We start from the raw sequence: 25681 nt of genomic DNA, 5'->3' as shown, positions 1-25681 counted from the left end.
GGATGGAGAGGGGTGGAGGCAGGGAAATGGATGGATTGATGGAGAGAGAGGGATGGATGGAGGGAGGTGGATTTATGGACAGAGATGGATGGAGAGAGGTGGATGGATGGATGGGGAGAGAGGGATGAATGGATGGAGAGATAGGGATGAATGGATGGAGAGAGAGTGGTGGATGGATGGATGGATAGGGATTAATGGAGATGGATGGATGGAGAGAGAGAGGGATGGATGGATTGAGGGAGATGGATGGATGGAGAGAGAAGGATAGATAGATGGGAGAGGGATGGATGGAGAGAGAGAGAGAGATGAATGGATGGATGGATGGATGGTGGGGGTTGCAGAGAGAGGGATGGATGGATGTGGAGAGGGATAGATGGAGAGGGATGGATGGATGGAGAGAGATGGATGGATGGCGTGTGATGGATGGAGAGAGAGGGATGGATGGTGAGAGAGGGATGGATGGATGGAGAGAGAGGGATGGAGGAAGAGGGATGGATGAATGGATGGATGGCGGGAGATGGATGGGTGGAGAGGGATGTATAGAGAGGATGGCAAGGGATGGATGGAAAAGGTTGGATGAAGGGAGATGGATGGAGAGAGAAGGATGAATGGACATTACAATTTGGTACAAGAGGAATCAGATGGCCCTGCTCATTAGAGCTTACAATCTAAAAAAGGGAGGGTCAGTTGATACAAAAGGTAATAGCTGTGGGGGATGAGCTGATGGATGGAGTAAAACAGTGTATTAGTTAGAAGCAGGATAGGCTTCTTTAAAGAGAAGGGTTTTCAGGGATCGTCTAACGATAGATAGATTAGGGAACAGTCGGACAGATTGGGGTAGGGAGTTCCAAAGGATGGTAGAAGCTCTAGAGAAATCTTGGAGGCTTGCATCAGAGGAGATGACAAAGGAGCTAGAGAGCAGGAGGTCTTGGGATGACTGAAGAGAGCGGCTTGATTGGTATTTTGGGACTAGGTTAGTGATATATCTGAGGGCACAGTTATGGATGGCTTTGTAAATTATTGTTGGATCTTATTTGTTGGGTGAGTGGAAGCCAGTGGAGGGATGGGCAGAGAGGGGTGGAGGACACTGAATGGTTGGTAAGGGGGATGAATCTTGCAGCGGCATTCATTATGGACTGAAGGGGGAATAGTCTATGTAAAGGTAATCCAATGAGGAGGGAGTTGCAGTAATCCACATGATAACCAGGGAGTGAATTAGAAGCTTGGTGGTGTCATTAGTTAAAATTCGGTGTATGGAGGGAGATGGATGGATGGATGGTTGGAGAGAGAGGAATGGATGGAGATGGTTGGAGAGGGGAATGGATGGATGGAGATGGATGGTTGGAGAGAGGAATGGATGGAGATGGATGGATGGTTGGAGAGAGGAATTGATGGATGGATGAAGAGGTATGGATGGAGAGGGATGGATGGAGATAGATGGCTGGATAGAGAGAAAGGGATGGATGGATGGATGGGGAGGGGGATACATGGATGAACAGGGATGGATCGATGGAGGGAGACTGATGGATGATGGATGGATGGAGAAAGGGATGGATGGATAAATGGAGAGGGATATGGATGGATGGAGGGAGATGGATGGAGAGAGAGGAATGGATGGAAAGGGATGGATGGGTGGAGGGAGATGGATGGATGGTGAGAGGGATGGATGGAGAGGGATGGATCGAGGAAGATGAATGGATGGATGGAGAGAGAGGGATCATTTGTTATGATTGACATTCGTTATTTCAAATAAATTCGGAAACTCGAAATTTGAAAATTCAGATTTGATGTCAGATTTGGTGTCAGATGTGGTCTTGGATTTTTTTGTCAGATTCGGTGTCAGAATTGGTGTTGGATGTGGTCTTGGATTTTTTTGTCAGATTTGTTGTCAGATGTGGTGTTGGATTTTGTGTCAGGAGACAAAACGATTGACCGCACTCCAAGGATAAGGAAAATTGCTTTATTGATATAAAAACATCCAACACGAAAAACCATTGAGGTTACAGCATCATGACAGCACAGAGGGGAGCATGGTTGACGCGTTTCACAAATTTCTTCGCTAAAGCCTCGTACACACAATCCCATTGTTGGCCAACAGAGCGTCAGACTTTTGTCTGAAGGGCGTGTGCCAGGAACTTGTCTTGCATACTAATGGCACATAATTGTCGGCCAACAAATATGAACATAGTGACATACTAGATGGAATTTCAGCTCTTGAGCGCCACCCTTTGGGCACCTTCTACTAATGTAGTTTTTGGTAAGCATTGATTCTGAGCATATGCATGTTTGCACTTTGGACTTTTGTGTGACGGACTTGTGTACAACAGACTGAAAATTTACTAGCCTATCAAACATTTGTTGGCTGAAAGTTGGACAACAATTGTCTGAAGGCGCGTACTAACAGTCGGATTTTAAGCAAACAGTTTGTCATCACACAATTCCCTGCTGAAAATCCGATCGTGTGTACCAGGCTTTAGTCATAAGAACGGGTTATGACTAAGCAAAGAAATTTGTGAAATGCGCCAACTGTGCTCTCCTCTGTGCTGGCATGATGTTGTAACCTCTATTTTTTTTTTTCCCAAATAACAATTTATTTATTTTTCGTGGTCGCATGACAGAAATAATAGTACAGGCATACAGCAATACGGCTCCCAAAATATGAGGGGCCCAGTACAAATAAACAGTACAAGGTAACACAGCATTGGGAGGTGCAGCAATGTTAGGCAATCCGACCGAGGGTGCGCAGAAGGACAGAAAACATCGTAGGTCAGCTATCCGTGCTAGCAACCAAAAGGCCACCCAAGGTCTGCTGTCCAGCTCGTATGCCAGATTCAGAACAAAGCAAGGACCATTAGCAGTGTAAACAGAGAGAGTAAAAGAGAGAAGAAGAGAGAGAAATAAGGAAAAAGAAATAGAATGCCAGCGGTCTACATCCCTCCATGGTTTTTTATGCTGGATGTTTTTATATCAAAGCAATTTTCCTTATCCTTGGAGTGCGGTCAATCGTTTTGTCTCCTGCATCGGTTACCCAGATCATGGACTGGACTTGCACCTGATTGGTAAGGAAGGTATTACCATCACCTGGAGCGGTGTTATCCTCTGTTTATTGTCAGATTTGGTGTCTCCGTGTCCAGGTTAGTCTGTCATAATGTACTACCATGCAGTGCATACTAGTATATTATCACCTAAACCTGCAGGGAGGCTCAATTTATTTTAATCTTCTTGGTTTACTACTGCTTTAAATGTCTTTTATACAATTACTGTAAATATGAACCTATGTACAAATGTTTGAGTTTTAAAAATGAGGAAATACATCATGTATAATATTTTTTTTTTTTATTGATTTTAGACAAATCGAAAAGAAAAGATATATATATATATATATATATATATATATATATATACACACACACACACACACATTAAAAAAAATTGATATCAGGTAGAGCAATCATCTACAAATAGAGATCTTAAATCCAATAAGAAGCTGGTAGAAGCAGAGTAAAGAGGAACACTTCTGCATGAAGGAACTGGATTGAGAGAGAAGGATGGCAAATATCACCATATTCTATAGGAATTCTCCATTTGTAATGTAGCTATGAACCCATATGTGGTAACAGACATAGATGAAGGGGACAGATCTTCTATCTAGGCATCCCAAGAAGAAGAATGTAGGGCAGGGGTCTCAAACTGGTGGCCCTCCAGCTGTTGCAGAACTACAAGTCCCATCATGCCTCTGCCTGAGGGAGTCATGCTTGTAGCTGTCCGCCTTGCAATGCCTCATGGGAGTTGTAGTTTTGCAAGAGCTGGAGGGCCACAAGTTTGAGACCCCTGATATAGGGGGTAAGGGGGGGATTACGGGAGCAGGAGATATGGAGGATAGGAGCATGGGAGAAAAGGATAGATACTGGAGAGGAAAAAAAAAAGGTGGAAGCAATGTGCTGCAGCTAAAAGGTAGTGAAAGAAGGCCACATTTGACGTTCTTGCATTATCTTGGTATAAACAACAACAGCAGAATATGTGGATCATTCAGCATCTTAATGTCAGTCAGTTATTTATAAATAGTTAAGATGTTATCCCAAAAGGGTTTTTATCAGGGGGCATGCCAGATACAGTGCCTTGAAAAAGTATTCATACCCCTTGAAATTTTCCACATTGTGTTATGTTGCAACCAAAGACATAAGTGTATTTTATTTGGATGGTATGTGATAGACCAACACAAAGTGGTACATAATTGTGAAGTGGAAGGAAAATGATAATTTATGAGCCATATTTTCTTTGTCAGTATGGCTACTTTCACACTGAAGGCGGTTTTCAGGTGTTTTAGCACTAAAATTAGCACCTGTAAAGCGCTTGAAAACTGCCTCTCATGCCTCCCCAGTGTGAAAGTCTGAGTGCTTTCACAGGGGCGGTGCGCTTGTGGAACGGAAAAAAAAGTCCCGCAAGCAGCATCTTTGGTGCGGTTTGGGAGAGCTGTAGTTCTAAACCTCCCTTGCCCATTGAAATGAATGGGAGCGCTGTATACAGTGCTCCTAAACCTCCTCTGCCCATTGAAATGAATGGGAGTGCTGTATACAGTGCTCCTCCTAAACCTCCCTTGCGCCGTTGAAATGAATGGGAGCGCTGTATACAGTGCTCCTAAACCTCCTCTGCCCATTGAAATGAATGGGAGCGCTGTATACAGTGCTCCTAAACCTCACTTGCCCATTGAAATGAATGGGAGCGCTGTATACAGTGCTCCTAAACCTCATCTGCCCATTGAAATGAATGGGAGCGCTGTATACAGTGCTCCTAAACCTCCCTTGCTCATTGAAATGAATGGGAGCACTGTATACAGTGCTCCTAAACCTCCTCTACCCATTGAAATGAATGGGAGCGCTGTATACAGTGCTCCTAAACCTCCCTTGCCCATTGAAATGAATGGGAGCGCTGTATACAGCCTTGGCCCAAACTGCAGGATCTATGTATGTCTTTATTTTTGATTTCCTAGTATATGTAAGTCTACCTGGAATGGTTTACAAAAGGAGAAATGTATAAAGAACTTAAAGACCATGCAACAGTTTAAAAGTTTTAAGCAGGGAAGATTCAAAGGCAGCATGAGGGCTAATAAAGGATGCAGTGGATGGGAAAGATTGTATGAACTATAAAAGTTGAAGGTTTTCAAAACAAGCCAATTTTTTTTATTAAAAAGTCCCAGCAACAGGTTAGCTAATGAACATAGCTTTTGAGTTTTAACAGTATTAGGTATTCAAGAAATGTGTCCTGTGTAAGACTGGAGCAAAGTCTGGATTATGAAATAGAGGTGTTAAAGATCCAGGCCTAGTAGATGAATAACCCTTCCCCACTAGATGATCCCAAGAAGCCAGCGTAGAGCCTGTTGCATGGAATTCAATTTGCAGGATTCAACCACAGAAGGGCAGTAAATTTCCAAGAGGCTACTTGTTCTAGAGCATCCTTTCTCAACCAGGATTCTGTAGAACCCAAAATTCCTCTAGAGGTTCCTTGAGCAGTGAGCATGTTATGCCTCACAGATAAGTTCCCACGTACACCAATGATCTTTTTAGCTAACTGTAAGAGGTAGATTCTTCCAGCTCTCCACAAATATAAGTAACATTCTTGATTAGTATATAGATAGGCCTTGAAACTGCCACATCCCAATTATAATGTCCCCAAAAAGCTAAATGGGGTTTGAACCTCTGTCTATGGCGGGATTTTAAAGGCAGTACCACAGTTACACTTATTAAAAAGACAGCCATCTTTAAAATTATATCAACCATATGTTGACCTTTCCCCAAAAATCTGGGTTTCATATTCAAAACAGATCATGCATAATTCTGTTCATTGTTGCATTCAGCAACACATTTATTAATTAGCTCCTCCACACACTTGCGCCAATACATATAGCATTTACCTGCTCTGAACATACTTGAATTTACTATATTGCGTTCGCTGTGAGGAGAGGCAGAATGAAGAGAAGAGTGTAAACTCACAGATCCCCGTTCTGTCAGGGGAGGAGAGAAAGAGATTGTTCCTAGTAATTAGGAATAGCGATCTCTCTCTTCCTCCAGTCAGCCCAGCCCCCATACAGTTAGCAACACCTCCAAGGGAACACACTTAACCCCTTGATCACCCCCTAGTGTTAACCCCTTCCCTGCCAGTGACATTTGTACAGTAATCAATGGCTATTCTTTAGCTCTGTTTGTGGTATAAATGTCAGTGGTCCCAAAAAAGTGTCAAAAGTGTCCGATCTGTCCGCCGCAATGTCGCAGTTCTGCTAAAAATCACAGATCACCGCCATTACTAGTAAAAAAAAATAATAATAAAAATGCCATAAATCTATCCCCTATTTTGTAGACGCTATAACTTTTGCGCAAACCAATCAATATACGTTGACTGCGATTTTTTTTTTGGCAAAAATATTTAGAAGAATACATCTTGGCCTAAACACTGTAGTGTCCAAACACCAATTTGTCCAAATCAGCAATTACTGATGGTTTAAAGTAAGCGGAAAGTGACATAGTTAGATTTTCTGCCGAGTTGCCTATTTTGTCAGAACACCCCCATCTCCTGTCCCTCTTTCCATAGATGTGATGTAAGGAGAGCTTATATTCTCTTAAAGTGTGGACTCTGTGGTCTCCCCCGACCCCTGCCCCTCTTCAGGGCATCAGTCCCTATGTGTGTATTTCCCCAATAGGGTGTCTGGTTCTGTTCCCCCTCCCTATATCCATGTGTTCAGGTAACTCTGCTTGATCCTCTATATATTTGGGATACTCAGTGACCGGATGATATCTTTGTTTGTCTAATGATGGCAATGTATTGCTTGATACTTATGTATGTCTTTTTTATACCTAGTCAATATATAAACACTCCGCCAATGAACTCCTGATGAAGTGGTTTCTATCCAAGAAACGCGTTGAGTGTGTGAAGAAGCTAATTAATATATGCATGATCTGTTTTGAATACCAAACCCAGATTTTTGGGGAATGGCCAACATATGGTTGATATAATTTTAAAGATGTCCGTCTTAAAAAGACATAAGTGACATAAGTATAATTCTATATTAAAAACTGTATATTTTTATTCATAACTGTGGTACTGCCTTTAAAATCCCGCCATAGACAGGGGTTCAAACCCCATTTAGCTTTCTTGGGTAAGTAAGATTCTTCCCTTTGACCCTTACACTTATACAGTTAGCTTTAGATACAGTAATTATTAGCAGGGGCTCCTTGTGACCGGAAAGGTACTTCAAGGGTTCCTCCATGTAAAAAAAGGTTGAGAAAGGCTGTTCTAGAGCAATTAATAGAATGAGGAAATACATTAAAGCATAACTAAAGGCAAAACCTTTTTTTTGTTTTGTTTTGGACAGCCAGGAGATGAATAAAACAGGTCAGGTTATTATTGCTTCATTAGGGCGATTTACACACTTTACTTCTCAAGGGAAAGAAAATCCCAAAAGTGGGTTGTAACCAGAACAGTAATAGACGGGACATCTTCCAATGGTGACACATTTCTGGTGACAATCAGAAATCCCCTCACTTTGGAGGGATTGCCTCTCACTTTCTGTTTTGGCAATGGGACAGGAAGTGAAGGGAAATCTCCCCAAAGGCAGAAAACCTATCAGGGGTTATAACCCAACATGACTGTATTAAAAAAAAAAGTGCTGCCTTTAGTCCTAATTTAATCCAACTCACATACAATTACTGTAAAGCTAAATATTAGGTTCTGTAATTTTTACGTGCATATCATCTCCATGGTCAAAATTATTATTTTCTTTATTACTATTTAAAGGGATTCTGTCATGGGAAAAGTATGGGGATGCCCTTACAGGTCTCCTTAAAATAATAGATGTCTGGCTGTGTCTGACTTTGGTATTTTGGTCACAGAGTTCCTTAACGGTAGCCTCCATTAGTCTCTCATGACAGTGTTATTTTATAGAGAATCTATCGGGGGAAAAAACATGGATTTGCCATTGCTGACTTAATTTTGGAGGTGCATGCTTCGTGGTCATCATCCCTATCATTGCTTTATCACTTAGTGAGTCATTGGCCTGGAACAGTCTGACGCCAGGTATGCATACACTTCTTCCAGGTCAGATCTCACCATGTAAGCCATGGCAGCATCCATATTTACTATTTGCATAATTTACATAATTACTAGTTTACTATAGACCTACAGAGTACATGAAAAACTATTAGAAAAATCAGTGAGCCAATCACACAGGCAGCATATTATAATTTATGTAAAATTTATATAATATTTGCACAGTTTGCTGCAGTTTCTTTAACAACATCCTTTTGGTCCACAGCAGCTGCTGTTGCTGGATGACTGAGGAAGTTTAGCCAGCTGAAATGGATCCTTGATGATTTCCTAAAAATTAAAAAAAGAATGAGCAACTGAAATGAGAGCGATCATTCACTGGTGAAACCAATATAAACAGAACATGATCAATGAGAAAATCATTTCTATATGCCTCTCTGGATAACTAAACATCCAGATTTTTGGATGTATGACATAGACCGCATTCTTTTTTTTTTACAAGTAGCAGACCGTATCTATTTGTAGATAAAACAAGTGAGCGAGAAGCTGCCAGATCGCCCATTCCTGTAAAAACTAAAAAAGTCTCACACATGTGGCATCGCCATACTCAGGAGGAGTAGCAGAATGTATTTTGGGGTGTAATTGGAAGTATGCACATACGGTGTGTGAAAAATAACCTGTCATTATGACTGTCTACCTTCCAAAAAGGGGTCATTTGGGGGGTATTTGTACTGTCCTGACATTTCAGGGCCTCAAGAACTGAGCTAGGCCGTCAGTACATCAGGTGTGATCAATTTTTAATGATTTGCACCATAGCTTGTAGGCTCTGTAACTTTTACGCAGACTAAATAATATAAACTTTTACATTTGGGTTATTTTTTTACCCAAGATATGTAGCAGTATCTTTAAATTTTTTATAAAAAAGAGAATTTATTTGCAAAATTTTATATAGAAACTAAAAAAAACGTGTTTTTATTGGAACATTTTTGCAGTTTTTTTACTTATATCGCAAAAAATGAAAAACCCAGTGGTGATTAAATACCACCAAAAGAAAGCTCTATTTGTGTGAAAAAAATTATAAAATTTTGTTTGGGTACAGTGTTGCATGGATGAGTAATTGTCATTCAAAGTGTGAGAGCACTGAAAGCCTAAAATTGGTCTGGGCAGGAAGTGGGTGTAAGTGCCCTGTATTGAAGTGGTTAACATTGTATTGACACCCACAACGGTTCACAGAGGGCAGTGTCAACTGTCTGTGGGAGAGATTCGATGCAGGAACCCGCACTGGAATTGCGCTAGTTCTCACATTGCTATAGTGTGAACCAAGGCTGACTCTATTTATAATAGGGTGAATGTGCGCCAGATGAAAGTGGACAGCCATCTAATTACACCTTTAGGCCCCATTCACATGGTCATAAAAAAACAAAAAAAAAAAGTAATTTAAAACAGTTTTTTATTAACGGATCTGAATGCAGCTGCATTGTTTTTGATGGAGACATTCACACAGGTGCGTAAAAATGCATTGCCTTCAGATCCATAACACAAAACCCAATACTCTGCGTCTGAGGACATACTTATACACGTATACCATAAAAAAAAAAAAAAAAAAAAAAAAAAAAAAGAAGAGGAAGACAATTGTTATGCATTTAAAAAAAGTATATATTTACTGATCATTACACAGAAACTTTTGTTCCTTGCCTTAATGATCAGTAAATTGTTTTTATGGCTGTGTTACAGACGTGTGAATGAGGCCTTGTAGAAAGCTGTCAAAACAGCTGAGGGCAAATTTGGCAGTTGGAGTTTCCAGAGTGTTGAAACTGTGTTTTTAAACAGTTTTAGCATTAGTAGGGTAAAATCTAATTAAAAAAAAATGAAAAAGCGAAAATAACCAGCTGCCACACTGGGCATGCAGGCTGGTATCCCCATGACAAGAGAAAAGCAAGCTTGGGGTCGTCTGTCAAGTTGATACAAGTCCACATACCCTTAAAGTGGTTGTAAACCCTTACAAACCACTTTGACCTGTAGGTCCAAGAAATATCTCCTAAACCTACACGGTCTAGGAGATATTTGCCAAAAGACAGGCACCGCTGTCTATGGCGCATGCGCCGTAGACAGCGGCGCGCAGGCGCACTGAGCGCGCCGCTGTCAATGGCGATATGCCGCGAGTGGTGGCTCCCGTGCACATGCGCAGGAGTGACGTCATTGCGACTTCGTCGAATGACAGCGGCGGAGCAGCGAGACCCACCGAGAAGATGGATGCTCCAGACTACAGGGGACAGCGGTGACATCGCTGGCTCCTGTGTCAGGTAAGTGACACATAATGGACTACTATGCGATGCATAGTAGTCCATTATGATTTACCTTTACAGGGAATCAAAGAGGAAGTAAACTCATCAGGGTTTACTTCCTCTTTAAGCATTGGGTGGATCTTTTTAATAAGACATTGTGAATGGGACGTTGTTTTGATTGTTTATACCAGGGGTTTCCAAACTTTCTAAGCAAAGGGCCCATTTACTGTCCTTCAGGCTTTAGGGGGGCCTTTGGGTGTAGAAAATGCTCCGGCATCAGCGCCCCATCATTGGTTTTAATGGGAGAAATGGCTCCCCATTGATGGTGTCAGTAGCTGGAATGGTGCCTCATCATTGGTGTCAGTTGATGGAATAGTGCCCCAAGGATCAGATAAAGGCAAGCAAGGGGCCACATCCAGCCCCCGGGTTGCAGTTTGAAGACCACTGGTTTATACCTTTAAATAAAATGCTAGTATTTTTCATTTGTTATGAAATGACATAGTGGGGGCGATTTGCTAAAACTGGTGCACACAGAATCTGGTGCAGCTGTGCATAGTAACTAATTAGCTTCTAACTTCAGCTTGTCCAATTGAGCTTTGACAATAACATCTAGAATATGAATGGTTACTGTGCTAAAATTCTGTAGTTTTATTTTAGGGGCCCATTCACACTAGGTGCAGTTGCCTGCATTTTTCTGCATCATTCATGTTTCATGTTCAGACCAGCATGTTTGCATAATATCACACTGCTCTGCTTGGTCCGCATGTAACTGCACAGAAGTGCACCACACTTCTGTGCATTTATATGATTAACGTGTCACATTGTACACTTCAAATAAAGTTTGCTTGAAAAAAAAGGGAGCTGTGTAATGCGATAAAATGGGCATCACACCAACCCTGCCACACTGCTCTGCAGCCCACATCACTGTGCTGGCAGCAATGGTTAGAAAAAAAAGATCAGTTTGAACAGACACTTTGGGATACAAAGCTGTGCATATTCTCCCATGGACAACATTGCACCTGTCTTCAGATTTGTAAAAAAAAATAAAAATAAATGCTACATGGCTACAAATGCAACATTTTGTTCTTCCGTGTGCAAGAGGCCTTAGTGCCCGTTCACACTACCGCGACTTGTCAGGCGACTTAGCCACCTGACAAGTCGCGCTCCGTTCTGTACTATGGAACCGACTCAAGTCGCTCCGACTTAGAAAAAGGTTCCTGTACTATTTTTGGGCGACTTCAGGCGACTTGCATTGACTTCTATACAGTAGTCGTTTTGCAAGTCGCTGCTGAAGTCGTGTGCAGGTCGCGTCTGTGAGTCGCGCTGCAAGTCGTGTCGCACCTGTGTGAACGGGCACTAAGGATAACATAATTACATATTTGGTGTTTCCAATTCTAAATTTGGTCATAGATAACAATTGCAGATTTACATTTATAGGCACTTCTCTAAGGGCTTGTTCACACCAAGTCCAGTGATCTGCATTTTTCTGCGCAAGGTAAATGCAGGTCACTGCAAGGGCAAATAGAAAACAATTGTTTTCTGTGTGCCCCATTCACACTGCAACACACTTTAACAACTTCGGCTTCGTGGACTTAAAGTGGAGGTCTGCCGAAAAAAAAAATATTAAAAGCCAGCAGCTACAAATACTGCAGCTGCTGACATTTAATATATGGACACTTACCTGCCCAGGGAGCCCGCGATGTCGGCAGCTGAAGCCGATCTGTCCGTCGGCTCTCAGATGCTGCCACCACCATCCTCGGTATGGGAATCAGTTACCTACTGCGCATGTGCGAGTTGCGATGCGCATCCTCACTGGTCCCTGCTGTGTTCTGGTACCTGTGTGTCACCCAGAATACAGAGAGGGAGGCCAGAGTAGGCCCCGAAAGTGACGTAGGTCACCGCAAACGCTGCGGTGATCTATGCCAAGAAGTGGGAGCAATACCTGTATTAGACAGGGATCTGCTCCTTCCTCCCCCCTGAAAGGTACCAAATGTGACACCGGAGGGGGGGAGGATTCCAAAAAGTGGAAGTTCCATTTTTGGGTGGAACTCCACTTTAAGTAGTATGCCCAGAGTCTGAAGAGTTTAAGACAAACTCATGGCTACAATACCAGCTATGGGCTTGTATCCGTTTTGTTCAGTGAGCTCCTGGATCTAATGTAAAAGTGATCTGGGTGGCTACATAGCTGCACAATCACTTTTATGGTACTCGTGGGTGCTACCCAATCCACCCCTCGGAGTGAGTGAAAGCAAAAACTCTAGGTTCAGTTATAGTTTACTGTATACAAATGGCTTTTAAAGCACAACCTATTGATAATTTTGGGTCCCACATATTGTTGCCATTTTGTGGGCACATGCAGGTTTGAGGCCTGATGTATTTGGTATCTAGTTGCTTGACTCTACCTCACCTTTCATTTTGTACAAAAGAAATTGGGTATTAAAGGGTCAATTCACTAAATGATATTTACCACTTTAAAAAAATTTGTAGAATTTTTTTTCAATTCATCAAAAACTGTTCCTAAATAAAAGCATGCATTATTACTGTAAAATGTGCTGTATTTATCTTGTGAAAACATTCAGTATTTTATCACATGAGCTGCCGTGGGAAGTGAGAAATTTACCAGTGGTAAATGTGAAAGTGCAGCTCAGGGTTGTTGGGTGTTAAGGAGACGGCACTCGTTGAATGTCAAAATAGGCTCAACAATAAAGTCAATACACAAAAATGAATAAATAAGTAAATGCATTTGTTAAAAAAGTAGCGGACTAGCCATGTGTTATTTAACCACTTAAAGAGGGATTTCACTGGAAATTTTTTTTATTAAAAGCCAGCAGCTATAAATACTACAAATACTACAGCTGACTTTTAATAAATGGACACTCACCTGTCCCAGGGTCCAGCGTTGTCGGCAGCCGAGGCCGATCATCCGGTCGGCTCTTGGCTGCTGCCGCCGCCATTCTCTGCGAGTCATGCAGCGCAATAGGAATGGTCTGCGCTGTCTCTGGGACCCGTGGGTGTCCCAGCAGACAGTGCGCCTGGACAGGAAGAGGCATAGACTCCCGTGGGAGTCTATGCCCGGAAGTTGGTGCAAATACCTGTCTTAAACAGATATCTGCACCCCCCTCCCCCCTGAAAGGTGCCAACTGTGACACCGGAGGGGGGAGGGTTCTGATGAGCGGAAGTTCCACTTTAGAGTGGAACCCCGTTTTAAGGACTAAGCCTCTTTTTGAGGTTTGTTGTTTATAAGTTAAAAGCAGTTTTTTTTGCTAGAAAATTACTTAGAACCCCCAAACATTATACATTTTTTTCTAACACCCTAGAGAATAAAATGGCAGTCGTTGCATTACTTTCTGTCACACCGTATTTGCGCAGCGGTCTTACAAGTGCATTTTTTTTTTTTTTAAATACACTTTAAAAAAAAAAAAAAAAAAAAAAAAAAGACAACAGTAAAGTTAGTCCATTTTTTTTATATATTATAGATTTTTTTTGCTCTAATGATCGTGGCAATACCTCACATGTGTGGTTTGAACACGGTTTTCATATGCGGGCGATTCTGCACGCGAGCTAGGCACGGCGGGACGGGGCACATTTAAAAAAAAAAAAAATCTCATTTATTTTACCCTTTATTTTTGATTTTTACACTGTTCTTTTTTTTAAAAAAATTGTGCCACTTTTATTCCTATTACAAGGAATGTAAACATCCCTTGTAATAGAAAAAAAACATGACAGGACAGGTTAAAAAGACCTCAGATCTCATATTTACAGTAAAAGGAAATAAAAAAAAAAAATAGCCGTTTAGGAGCTATGGGCAGAAGTGGCCTTTTGATGTCGCTTTGGCCCTGCAATGGTATGGAGACGGGTGGGGGCCATCTTCTCCTCACTCCATGCCCAGCATGAGAAAGGATCCGACTGCCTCCGCCTCTGCCAACGGCTTCGGTAAGCGACGGAGGGCACCGTAGCATGGCAGGAGGGGGAGCCTCTCTCCCGCCACGATAAAAGTGATCTTGCGACGAATCCGCCGCAGAGACCACCAATATCGGAAACCAGACCAACTGTCGAAGAAGAGGATACCGGGGTTATGGCAGCTAGCTGCTGCCATAACAATATTCCTCTTCAAAGTTAGGACGTATATCAGCGTGCGGTGGCCCGGAAGTGGTTAAGGAATGTATGAAAATAATAAAACTGGTTGTTATAACGGAGTTCCACCCAAAACTGCAACTTCTGCTTTAAGCACTCCTCGCCCCCTTAAATGCCACATTTGACATGTAATGTTTTTGGCAGCAATCTTCTGGGAAAACGTCAGAGGTCCCAGAAGATTGCCTGGCCAATAGCAGAGCGCAGCATAACTTATGCATGCGCAGTGTGCGCCCGGCTGTGAAGCCGTAAGCTGTCACGGCCAGGACAGGCGCCCTCATCACTAGACCGTGGGACAGGAAAGTGTCTGTTTATTAAAAGTCAGCAGCTACACTTTTTGTAGCTGCTGACTTAAACTAAAAAACAGATGAAACTCTGCTTTAAGGGGCTCTTGCGAGCACCAGCCTGCGTCCTAACAACTAACAACTTTCCCTGCAGCCAGCAGGGGGATCCACGCTGACAGCAAAATGTGAAAGAAAGAACAGACAGTAAAAAACAAACAGCAAAAAAAAAAAAAAACAGTGTGCAGTCCCCTCCAAACCATGCTATGACGTCATTTGGGTCTGGTGTGAATTTTGAGGGAAAACCTATAGCAAAAAGTAAAAAATAAAAATAAAAAAAAAATAAAAAAAGTGGGGTCCCTGTTTTTGTCTTCCTGTTTTGGCTATGGGATAGGAAGTGAAGGGAAATCTCCCTAATAGAATTTAGGTTTACAGGGGTTATAACCCTCCCTTTCTCTATTGAAAATAGAAAAAGTTAGGTCTTTAGTTTAGTACTTTAAATATTCTTTTTATAGAAGAGATTGATGTTTTATTATTATTTCGTTAGGAGTTATGTCACATTGTCAATTTAAATGCAAATGACAGTAAGCTGAGTTGCCTTTAGTGGACTTTAAAGGGAATCTGCACTGATAGAAATATGGGCTGTCATTTCAGATTTTCTCTGCCTGGGTGTCTCCAGCCTCAACATTTTATGAGCACCTTTCTCAGCATTTATTAGGTGAAGTAACTTGTGACCTGCATACCAGTTCTGTCACTGACTTTAAAGGTCATAAAGATGTAGGGATTGGCATAGGACTAGTAGATTGTATTCTCTTTGAAATATTTTCACTTTAGTAGTAAGATAAAGGAAAAGTCACTTTGCAAAGAATACCAAAAAATGTGCAATAAGAAAAAAATACAGGACTTTTGCCTGCACAGGATTGGATTACTGAAGTCAACACAGCGTTATCTCATGTACTAAACGAAAGCCTCGTACACACGGTACGATGGTTGGCCAACAGAGCATCTGATTTTTGTCAAAAGGGCATGTGCCAGGATCTTGTCTTAATGGTGCACAATTGTCCGGCCACAAACACAAACGTAGTGATGTAGTTCGAGGAATTTCAGTTCTTGAGCGCCCCTTCTGCTAATTTCGTGTTTGGTGAGCATTGATTCCGAGCATGCGTGTTTGTACTTTCAACTTGTGACAGAATTTGTGTACTGACCGTACGGGAATCTGAATTCAAACCGTTGTCCGAAGGAAATTTACTAGCCTGTCATCCAACATTTGTTGGCCGAAAGTTGGAGAACAATTGTCAAAAAGAACATACTAACGGTAATATTTTAGGACAACAGTCTGTCAACAGACAATCCCCTACCAACAATCATACCATGTGTATGAGGCTTTAGTGAAAATTCACTTTGCAAAGTGAACATGCTCAATTCTTTAATAAGCTATCCCTATTTGACCAATTTTCAAGCTAGTGAACTACCTTTTTATAAGAAAGCAAGGTTAGTAATGGCAGCCCACATGTTCTTTGACACTGCTCGCTTTAGGTTTTAATCAAAGAGGTATTTATGCACCTTAAATTGGATGTAAAGGCAGAAGTTTTTTTTTTTACCTTAATTTATTCTGTGCATTTAGGTAAAAAACCTTCTGCATACAACTCCCCCTCCTATACTTACCTGAGCCTGATCTCTATCCAATATGCAGGAGAGCAGAGCCTCCCTCTGCTCTCTCCCTCCTTATTGGCTTAGAGACAACATCGGCCATTGGCTCCTGCTGCTGTCAATCACAGCCACTGAGGAGAGAGTGGGGGGTGGGGCTGAGCCCTGTTCTGTGTGACAATGGACACACATAGTGAGGCTTAGTAGCAAACACACACAAGTGCCCCCATAGCAAGTGGCTTGCTCCCCCACCCCCCCTTATTTCCCCACAATATAGTTTTATTACATGTTGATCCTGTCAGTGCATCTGTTATTTTTCCTCTTCCTTTAACAGGGTGTAGATAGGGTAGTCCTAGATGTATATGTAATTTTAAATATGTCAGTCCTGTGCAATTTTTGCTAAATATATTTTAACACACACATGTTAAAATATGCATTTTTTTGCTAGAACGTTACCTAAAACCTCCAAACAAGTATATATTTTAAAAAGCAGGAGCCCTGTAGAATAAAATGGTTGCAGATGCAAGTATGTTAAGTTGCACGATATTTGTGGAAATGTTTTTCAAATACATATTTTCAGTAAAAATACACTAAAATTTATTTTAACGCACACAAACACAAAATAATAACCAATTTTTTTAGTAAAATATACTGTGTGCCACAATCACTATTTACATACATGTTTTTTTTCTTATATAATTGGATTTTGTTTTTACACCTTATTTTAAATTCAACTTTAATGGCATCACAAAGGTGTAACAAGCCCCCTATGTCATAACATAGGCAGGTGACAAGTTCTTTTTATAGAGACATCGAGCTCCATTTAGAATTCTAATGTCACATCATTAGCCTAGTCTCTAAATACCAACCTATTTGTTCTCTTCATTCCTCTCAAGACCTCCTGCTCTCTAGCTCCCTCGCCGTCTCCTTACATGCTCGCCTCCAGGACTTTTCCAGAGCTTTTTCAATCCTATGGAACGCCTTACCCTAATCTGTCCGATTATCTCCTACTCTATTAGCTTTTAGACCATGGGTCTTTAAACTATGGCCCTCCAGTTGTTCAGGAACTACAATTCCCATCATGCCTAGTCATGTCTGTGAATGTCAGAGTTTTACAATGCCTCATGGGATGTGTAGTTTCACAACAGCTGGAGGGCCGTAGTTTGAGGATCCCTGTTTTAGATGATCCCTGAAAACCCTCCTCTTCAGAGAAGTCTATCCTGCCCACACCTAACAACTGTATCTTCATTTTCTCCATCAGCTTATCCTCCACAGTTATTACCTTTTGTTCCACTTGACCCTTCCTTTTAGATTGTAAGCTCTAATGAGCAGGGCCCTCTGATCCCTCCTGTATTGATTTGTATTGTAACTGTACTGTCTGCCCCCATGTTTTAAAGCACTGTGCAAACTGTTGGCGCTATATAAATCCTGTATAATAATAATATAATAATAATAAATAATAATAATAATAATAATAATAATAATGTCTCCCCTGCTCTCTGCTACAGCCAATAAAGCACGGGACTGTAAGCTGTTTACCCAGCTTTTCAGCCAAGGGTTTGACAGCTCTGAACCTGGAAATGCTCAGAGCTGAGCATTTCCAAGTTCATTAATCAGAGGAGAATGGGGAGCAGATGCTTCCAGAGCTCCTCCTGATCAGCGTCTGATCAGCATCCTGACACTAGTTACAATTAGAAACGGGAGAGGCAAGAATGGCTTTTACAGAAATGGTGGAACCTGGCTGAAAAAAAAGATACCAGCCTCAAGGCCATTTATAAAGTGATTAAATAAACATTAAGCCCAACTCGAGCAAAAATTTAAGTTATCCCTTGCAGTGGTGTTAAGCCCCAAACTCCAAGGGATAATTGTCCCTCGGAGTCAACATGTCCAACACAGTGCTATAGACCCTGTTTTGATCTTGATGATGCCAGGATCCTACACAGCTAGAGTGTGGGAGAGAAAGTAAATCTTTTATTGTTTCCCTAGACCTAAATGAACAATTAACCCTGACAGTGTGGATGCAGCCCCACTGCAAGGGATCACATTTTAGTTGCCTGGAGTTGAGCTTAAATTAAAGCTCAACTCCACTTAACACGTATTAAGCAGTTGCAACAATATTGTTTTTTTTTGGGCAAATAGGTTTAAGCCATATGAATAAAAGCTAACCAATGTAAGGATTCCAGAAGTGTTATATGGTTTTTACCAACTGAATAACTGACACTTTTGCCAAACAGCTTGGCCTGTTAAGCTGGCCATAGATGGATTGGAATTCGGACAGTTCAGCAGGAACTGGCTGAATTTTGATTCATTTCTAGGCAGGTTGGTTTTACTGAAGTCAATCTATCGATCGACTTCAGTACAACCATCCTGTTTTATTTTTGTTTGATATAGATATAGCCGCTGGGAAACCTCCTGCTGTCAGAATACAATAGCGCAGTGGGAGGGATTCTCCCCTTCAACACTGACTGTGTTGATGGGGGAATCAAGCAGTTTCCTTTTCTTCAATCTGTGGCTGATCGACAGAAAATTGCATAATGCCTGCCTGCCTTACAGGAAGTGGGTGATAATGGAATAGATTGACAGGATCAACAGATAATTAAACAATAAGGGACTTAAAAAATACAAAAACAAACAAACAACAAAATCTGCTGTCCAATGCTAGTGACAGACTGCAAGACGTGTGTAATTTTTTTATTTTTCCCATAGTCCCCTTTAATGAGCAGAACAAACCTTTTTCTTCTGGCAACAGCTGGCCTTGCCAGCAGGCTTAAATAGAAACTCATCAGAAAATCGCGAACTCTTGAGGATGCTCCACAATTCCTCATCCACTTCTACAGGTTCACCTTCCTTTACAGGACAAGAAAACAAGAGGTACAACTCTATGATTAGATTTTCTTAGCATTAAAAATATTATGTTGAACGTTATCTTTTATATTTCAATATCTTGTTCATTTCCAAAACAGCTCAACAAAGTACAAAATAGTATAGTATTGGGGCTCATTCACATGGATGCTGTGTTCAGTACAGTGTGAATCAGTAGTATTGTTTATGTGGCTGGAGCGGCCTATGTTTCCCTATAGGGATGCAAAAACTGTACAAACACAGTCACATAGGTGCTAAAGTGTGGGTGCGGGTGTATGGCCCTGAACAAAGACAGTGTTTATTCAGGGCCACTCACCCGCACTTGCCAAATTAGGATCTTTGACTGTGTTCGCACAGCTACTGCATCCGCTTTGAGTAACAGAGGCTTCAGCCGCTTTAACACTCCATTTATTCACACAGCCAGAGTACCTGTGTGAATGAATCCTTAGGGCTCCTTTTTTCAAAAAATATTTTTTAGAATGTATTTATTTATTTATTAAATTTTTTTTTTACCTGCCCTGTTGGGGGGCTTTGATTAAATATCACAAGTCTAAACAGACCCTTGTTGTCTCATATATGACACTGAGAAAGGGACTGAGGAGCTAGCCAAACAGATGTGCAAGGGATATGCTTATAGGAGGAGCGAGCAGAGTGACAGAGAGATGAACTTATCGGTCTGCTGCTTATCTTTTCACGATCCTGCCACTGGCTGAGAGAGGGACAAAACCTACAGATTTTACTGAAATACAACCGAGAAAATCCAGGTCTCAACCTCTGACTGACAGGGCCGTGTTGTAGCAGAGTTGTATAAATCTCAGGACTGGATATACAGAAATACAAGTTATTTGACAGCAAAACAGCGTGTCCAAGATGGTGACATGACGAGAAGCAGATCATTGGGAGCATCGTTCATTAAAGGGAAAAGCTTCCCCCCCAATCATAGAGGAATAACCGCCCATGGAATCGGCTGCCTCCCGGCCACAGTGATGGTGGCCATAGCTACCTGCCAGGCCATGCTTACAGCCAAGATTGAGGCAGTGCAGAGGAATCTCGGCCTTTTGAGGCAAGACATGGACAAGCTCCGCACCAGAGTGATGGATCAGAGGGTCAGCCATACGGAGGACACTGTCACCGAACATAATGCAGCTCTCCGCTCTTTCCAAACCAAAGGCCCTAAAGTAAAGGGCCGGGGACGTGGAGAACAGGAGTAGTAGGAATAACCTCCGAATTGTGGGTCTAGCTGAAGGGGCAGAAGGGGGGAACCCGACAAGTTTCGTGGAGGACATGCTGTGTACTCTCCTACCTGATGCTCACCTCTCTCTCTCCATTATGCGGTAGAACGGGCACACCAAACCCCCGGGAACTTCTCCGAGAACATTTATCCTCCAACTGCCTAACTTTAGAGACAGAAATGAAATGCTCCGTGCCTCCAGAGTACTGGGAGAGTTGCACTTCAAGAACAACATGCTGCTGATCTTCCCAGATTACTCAATGGAAAAACAAAAACTCTGGAAATCATTCGACCAAGTGAAGGCGGCGATGAGGGCCCGAAATATCTGCTACAGTGTTTTATTCCCAGCATGCTTGAGAGTCCAGGATGGGGAGAAAGACTCGCTTTTTCACCTCGCCGAGAGAGGCTTTGGTCTGGCTTGAATCCCTGCCACCAATCCGCTGACCCGGGGAGGCGTGAGTTAATGGCTTTGACCTTCATGCAGCATTTGTATAATGCTACTTGAGCCTAAGAACCTAAGGCCTCACTAGCCTTATCTGATGGATGGGCCCTACCAACCCCCTCAATTGCACCTGTTATGCCTTCTGGGAAAAGTCCTTGGAACTTACGTGTATGCCCCTGACTCAGTCAGGAGAACCTTACATTCCCCCCCCCCCCTTTTTTTTTTCTTCAGTTTCAATAGGAGAAGTAATGGAGGTAATTGTGATCTTTTAAGTTATTCCTATTTCCGCTAACCTTCCTGAGTTCCCAGGGAGCGGTGGGGTAGAATTCAGTTGGTTCGGTGGCTGCCATGTGAATACTGGAACTTTCTTGCTCTGCCAAAGGACAACGACTCACTGGAAACCTGTTGACCTGTGCTGCACTGATTGTGCCTTGTTCATTTACTGTTTGACACCCTAAGTATGTACCCCTTACATTGTCAGGTGATTCAAACAGCAACTATCCCTTTCTCACTAGTAGGTGATGCAGAGGACACCTTAATATTGCATTTCATAACATGGATCATATTTCCTGCTTGTAGGTGGGAAATTGAAGAGTTCCCCTTTTATATGACTAGACCATATCATTTCTAGCACCTGCACTACCCCAGCGGGTGCCTATGCAGCAGAGAGCTGGTTTGCTTGTCCCCCCCCCCCTCCCACCCCCAGAAACTGTCCTGAAGCTCGCTTCTTCCACAGGACCCCCTTTGCAGCCGGTGTGCTGATTTGGTTTTGGGATGGAGACCCTCCTCAGTTTTAGGTGGGGTGGGGGGAAAGGTTGTCCCACAGGGGCTGGTTTGTTTATATGTTGCATGTTAGTTTCATTTTGCATGACCTTGTATTTACATGAGAAAAATAAAAAAGTTTTGTGACTTTAAAATTAGGCATAAGACCAGTGTAGTCAATTGTCTCCATCCCTATTAATATAGCAAAAAGAGAAAAGTTGGGACTTTAAATGAAGCATGCATAGGCCAAGCAATAAGGGCACTATGTACTGATAAAAATGTATTAATTCCATGTAACAATGCACATACTCATGGCCCACATGCAAGTATAAAATGAATAACAACAAATAAGTTCCTATATTTACAAGTGGACAAACATGGTAATGGTACAGAGCTTGCAATATGCAAAATTCATCAATCCATCAATTCTCATATAAATTAGAACCCAACATGATTAATATAGGCAGAAACCATCCAAACATTGGTAAGAATAGATTAAGAATCCATGTGTCAGGGTTGGGCTCAGCCCTTCCCTCTCAAAGCTGGCCGCAGAGCTGTAGGCTAATTGCCAGCTCCTATCTCTCCACAGTGACTCACCTGTTGATGATATCCTGCTTGTCAGTCCTGCCTACTTAAGCCTTCCAGTCAAGATGATCTCTGCGTTCCCCTTGGTCACAGATGCTCTCCTGTGTTCCTGTTAAAGACTTGCTTGGCTGACATTCCTTCTGGCTCCAGATCCTGCTTGCTGTTCTACTACGCTCATCTCTGGCTCCCTGATGTTTTGGCTTGTCTGACTATCCATTCTAGTTCCTGAATTTTGGCTATGTTTTGACTACATTTACTCTGTTTACCTTTTTTTAATTATTAAACAAGTGTGATTTAACTGTACTTCGGTCTCAGTCTGATTCATGGTTTCTGACACCATGTTCTATACATCTGAATGTAGCATATAAAAGCTCATTGTTAACATCGGAATGTAGCATCTAAAAGCTTGATGCATTTCATGGAATTATATCCATTCATCAGGAGCAGATGCAAGGAGAATGTCTAAAAAATTAATAGGGCTAATACCACGCTAATGTACCAACAAATTAAAAAAATGTAAAAGCAGCAGCTTAGTGTAGGATACACAACACAAAAGTAAATACGAATTAGAAAAGCCACGCCAGATAGTCCAAAGTGATATATGCAAAGTCCTTAATTGTTCAGCATAAATAGTATCTTGAATCTCTACAATGAGGATAATAAATGAAGATCCCTCTCAAGGTAACACCACACACAGTGATTCATGTCAAACAAGTGCACCGCCACCTTAAGAAAAACATTCTTACCAGAAGGCAAGCAAACCAGGCATGTGGCTATAGTCCAGCCAAGGCCTTGTACTTGCACAGATGCTTGTATGAAAATTGGCCACGGGATGGATCATTGCACTTTATCTAACACACCTAGCAACCACCATGGAAATAGGTCTCGTCCTAGTCTGTAGAGGACCCAGAAAGAAAAACTGACCATAGTGTAATACTGTCTGTACTCCATTAGGTATAAAAGTATTGCACTTGCATAGATTTGATTAAAACTTGCATGGATAAAAAATCTGTCTGGCTAGCTTCAGATCGCCCATCCTCCGGGTCACGAACAGTGTGGTGATGTCAACACATCCCTTCCTCTGACACATTTCATCATAAAGTGACGTTGTCCTGGGAAACAGGCGACGTGTTGATTCCCCACCTTATAACACAGAGCCATGCCTGGCAAAGCGCTATTTTATGTAAAGGCATGCCTCATCTATTGAAGATCACAGCAGCCCAAACCATTTTAAAAGAGTACACAAATGAAACGCCACTAGAAACTTCACTCCGATGATGAGCCAGAGCAACTAGAAATGCTAGATACATCATAACTAAAAACGCGAACCTTTGTCTAACATATTAACCCCTTAAATGGGCTGGGATAAATTGGTTAATATTAACCTTCTAAAATCATGCGTTGACTGCAGAGAATAATAATCAAAATTTGAATTAAAATTTAAAATTTAAAATTGACCCCACCACAGGGTCAAAGCCACACATCAGGTGAATTTACACCCCCATATGGCGCTCCTAGTGAGCAAGGATGGTATTAAATAAATAAGAAACCCCATTGGTCATATGTATACAGTGCCACAAGTAGCCCCCAGTGGGTAGCTAACAGTGCACCGCATTAAGGATCACATATTGATTTCTTAAGCAAAAAATGAAAATTCATGGAAAAAAATGAAGAAAAATTCCCCAGTAATCTCCAATTGGTCATACACCTTATAATAAACAACTTTATAAAGGTTAATTATAAATAACTTAAAAAAATTATATTAAGGAATACAGGCCATAATTAAGATTTAATATTAAAGGCTTATATACGGGACTCCGATCAAGTATACAATTTATCTTATGAATTGTCAATAAAAGCATTTACAACATCTATATTCAAAACATATGGAACATAAGTCCTGAGCTTATGGATCCAGGACATTTCCATTTTGGATTTTTCCATTACCAATGAGCTTCCCCTCCAATGGGGACTATATTTATCAATCCCCCAAAAAATTGTCTTGGAGGAGTCTTTATTGTGTACCAGCAGATAATACTTAGACACTGAATGGTTCCTGAACCCAGTTTTTATATTAGTAATATGTTCGTTAAGACAAACATGTAGGGGGTGCTTGGTCCTCCCTACATATTGGAGCCCACATGGGGACTGTAATAGAGACACCACCCCAACTGTAGTGCATGTGATAAACCTAGTACAATTAATACAATATTAATTTACCACTTAGCAGATTTTTTCTTTTTATGTGTATACATCTGTTCTGTATATCTTTTCGGTTTATCCCGCCTCAGCTCCTGGGAGAGACGCTGTTCGCAGTTTATCTTCGGTGCTCACGACTATATGTGACATCTATGGTCATTGTGTAAGTATGGGGAGAGATTTTGGCTGTATTATCCTCTCCCTACATAATATATGTATAGATACAGTGGTGTGAAAAAGTGTTTGCCCCCTTCCTCATTTCCTGTTCCTTTGCATGTTTGTCACACTTAAGTGTTTCGGAACATCAAACCAATTTAAACAATAGTCAAGGACAACACAAGTAAACACAAAATGCAATTTGTAAATGAAGGTGTTTATTATTAAAGGTGAAAAAAAATCCAAACCATCATGGCCCTGTGTGAAAAAGTGATTGCCCCCCTTGTTAAAACATACTATAACTGTGGTTGTCCACACCTGAGTTCAATTTCTCTAGCCACACCCAGGCCTGATTATTGCCACACCTGTTCACAATCAAGGCATCACTTAAATAGGAGCTTCTTGACACAGTAAGGTCCACCAGAAGATTCTTAAAAGCTACACATCATGCCGAGACCCAAAGAAATTCAGGAACAATTGAGAAAGAAAGTAATTGAGATCCATCAGTCTGGAAAGGGTTATAAAGCCATTTTCAAAGCTTTGGGAATCCAGCGAACCACAGTGAGAGCCATTATCCACAAATGGCGAAGACATGGAACAGTGGTGAACCTTCCCAGGAGTGGCCGGCCGCCCAAAATTACCCCAAGAGCGCAGTGACGACTCATCCAAGAGGTCACAAAAGACCCCTACAACAACGTCCAAGGAACTGCAGGCCTCACTTGCCTCAGTTAAGGTCAGCGTTCATGCCTCCACCATCAGGAAAAGACTGGGCAAAAATGGCCTACATGGCAGAGTTCCAAGGAGAAAACCACTGCTGAGCAAAAAGAACATCAAAGCTCGTCTCAATTTCTCCACAACACATCTTGATGATCCCCAAGACTTTTGGGACAACATTCTGTGGACCGATGAGACAAAAGTGGAACTCTTTGGAAGGTGTGTGTCCAAGTATATCTAGCATAAAAGGAACACTGCATTTCATAAAAAGAAAATTATACCAACAGTAAAATATGGTGGTGGTAGTGTGATGGTCTGGGGCTCTTTTGCTGCTTCAGGACCTGGAAGA

At 41.7% G+C, this 25681-nt stretch overlaps 1 protein-coding gene across 1 annotated transcript in view; it reads right to left on the bottom strand.

The window, feature by feature from the left end:
* Positions 1 to 8228: 8228 nt before the first annotated feature.
* Positions 8229 to 25681, bottom strand: part of LOC143930728 (arsenite methyltransferase-like) — a 63257-nt gene continuing 45804 nt past the window's right edge. Inside the window, exons 10-11 of the mRNA XM_077455280.1 lie at positions 19112 to 19228; positions 8229 to 8367 (exon numbers count right to left, since the gene is read on the bottom strand). Coding sequence (XP_077311406.1) covers positions 8281 to 8367; positions 19112 to 19228 — 204 coding nt within the window. The 3' untranslated portion in view covers positions 8229 to 8280. The remainder of the gene's footprint in view (positions 8368 to 19111; positions 19229 to 25681) is intronic.

Source organism: Lithobates pipiens, unplaced genomic scaffold, assembly GCF_037356315.1.
Source record: "Lithobates pipiens isolate NorthernLeopardFrog02 unplaced genomic scaffold, aLitPip1_a1.2 Scaffold_25, whole genome shotgun sequence".
Taxonomy (NCBI): domain Eukaryota; kingdom Metazoa; phylum Chordata; class Amphibia; order Anura; family Ranidae; genus Lithobates; species Lithobates pipiens.
This window is presented reverse-complemented; position numbering and strand designations above follow the sequence as displayed.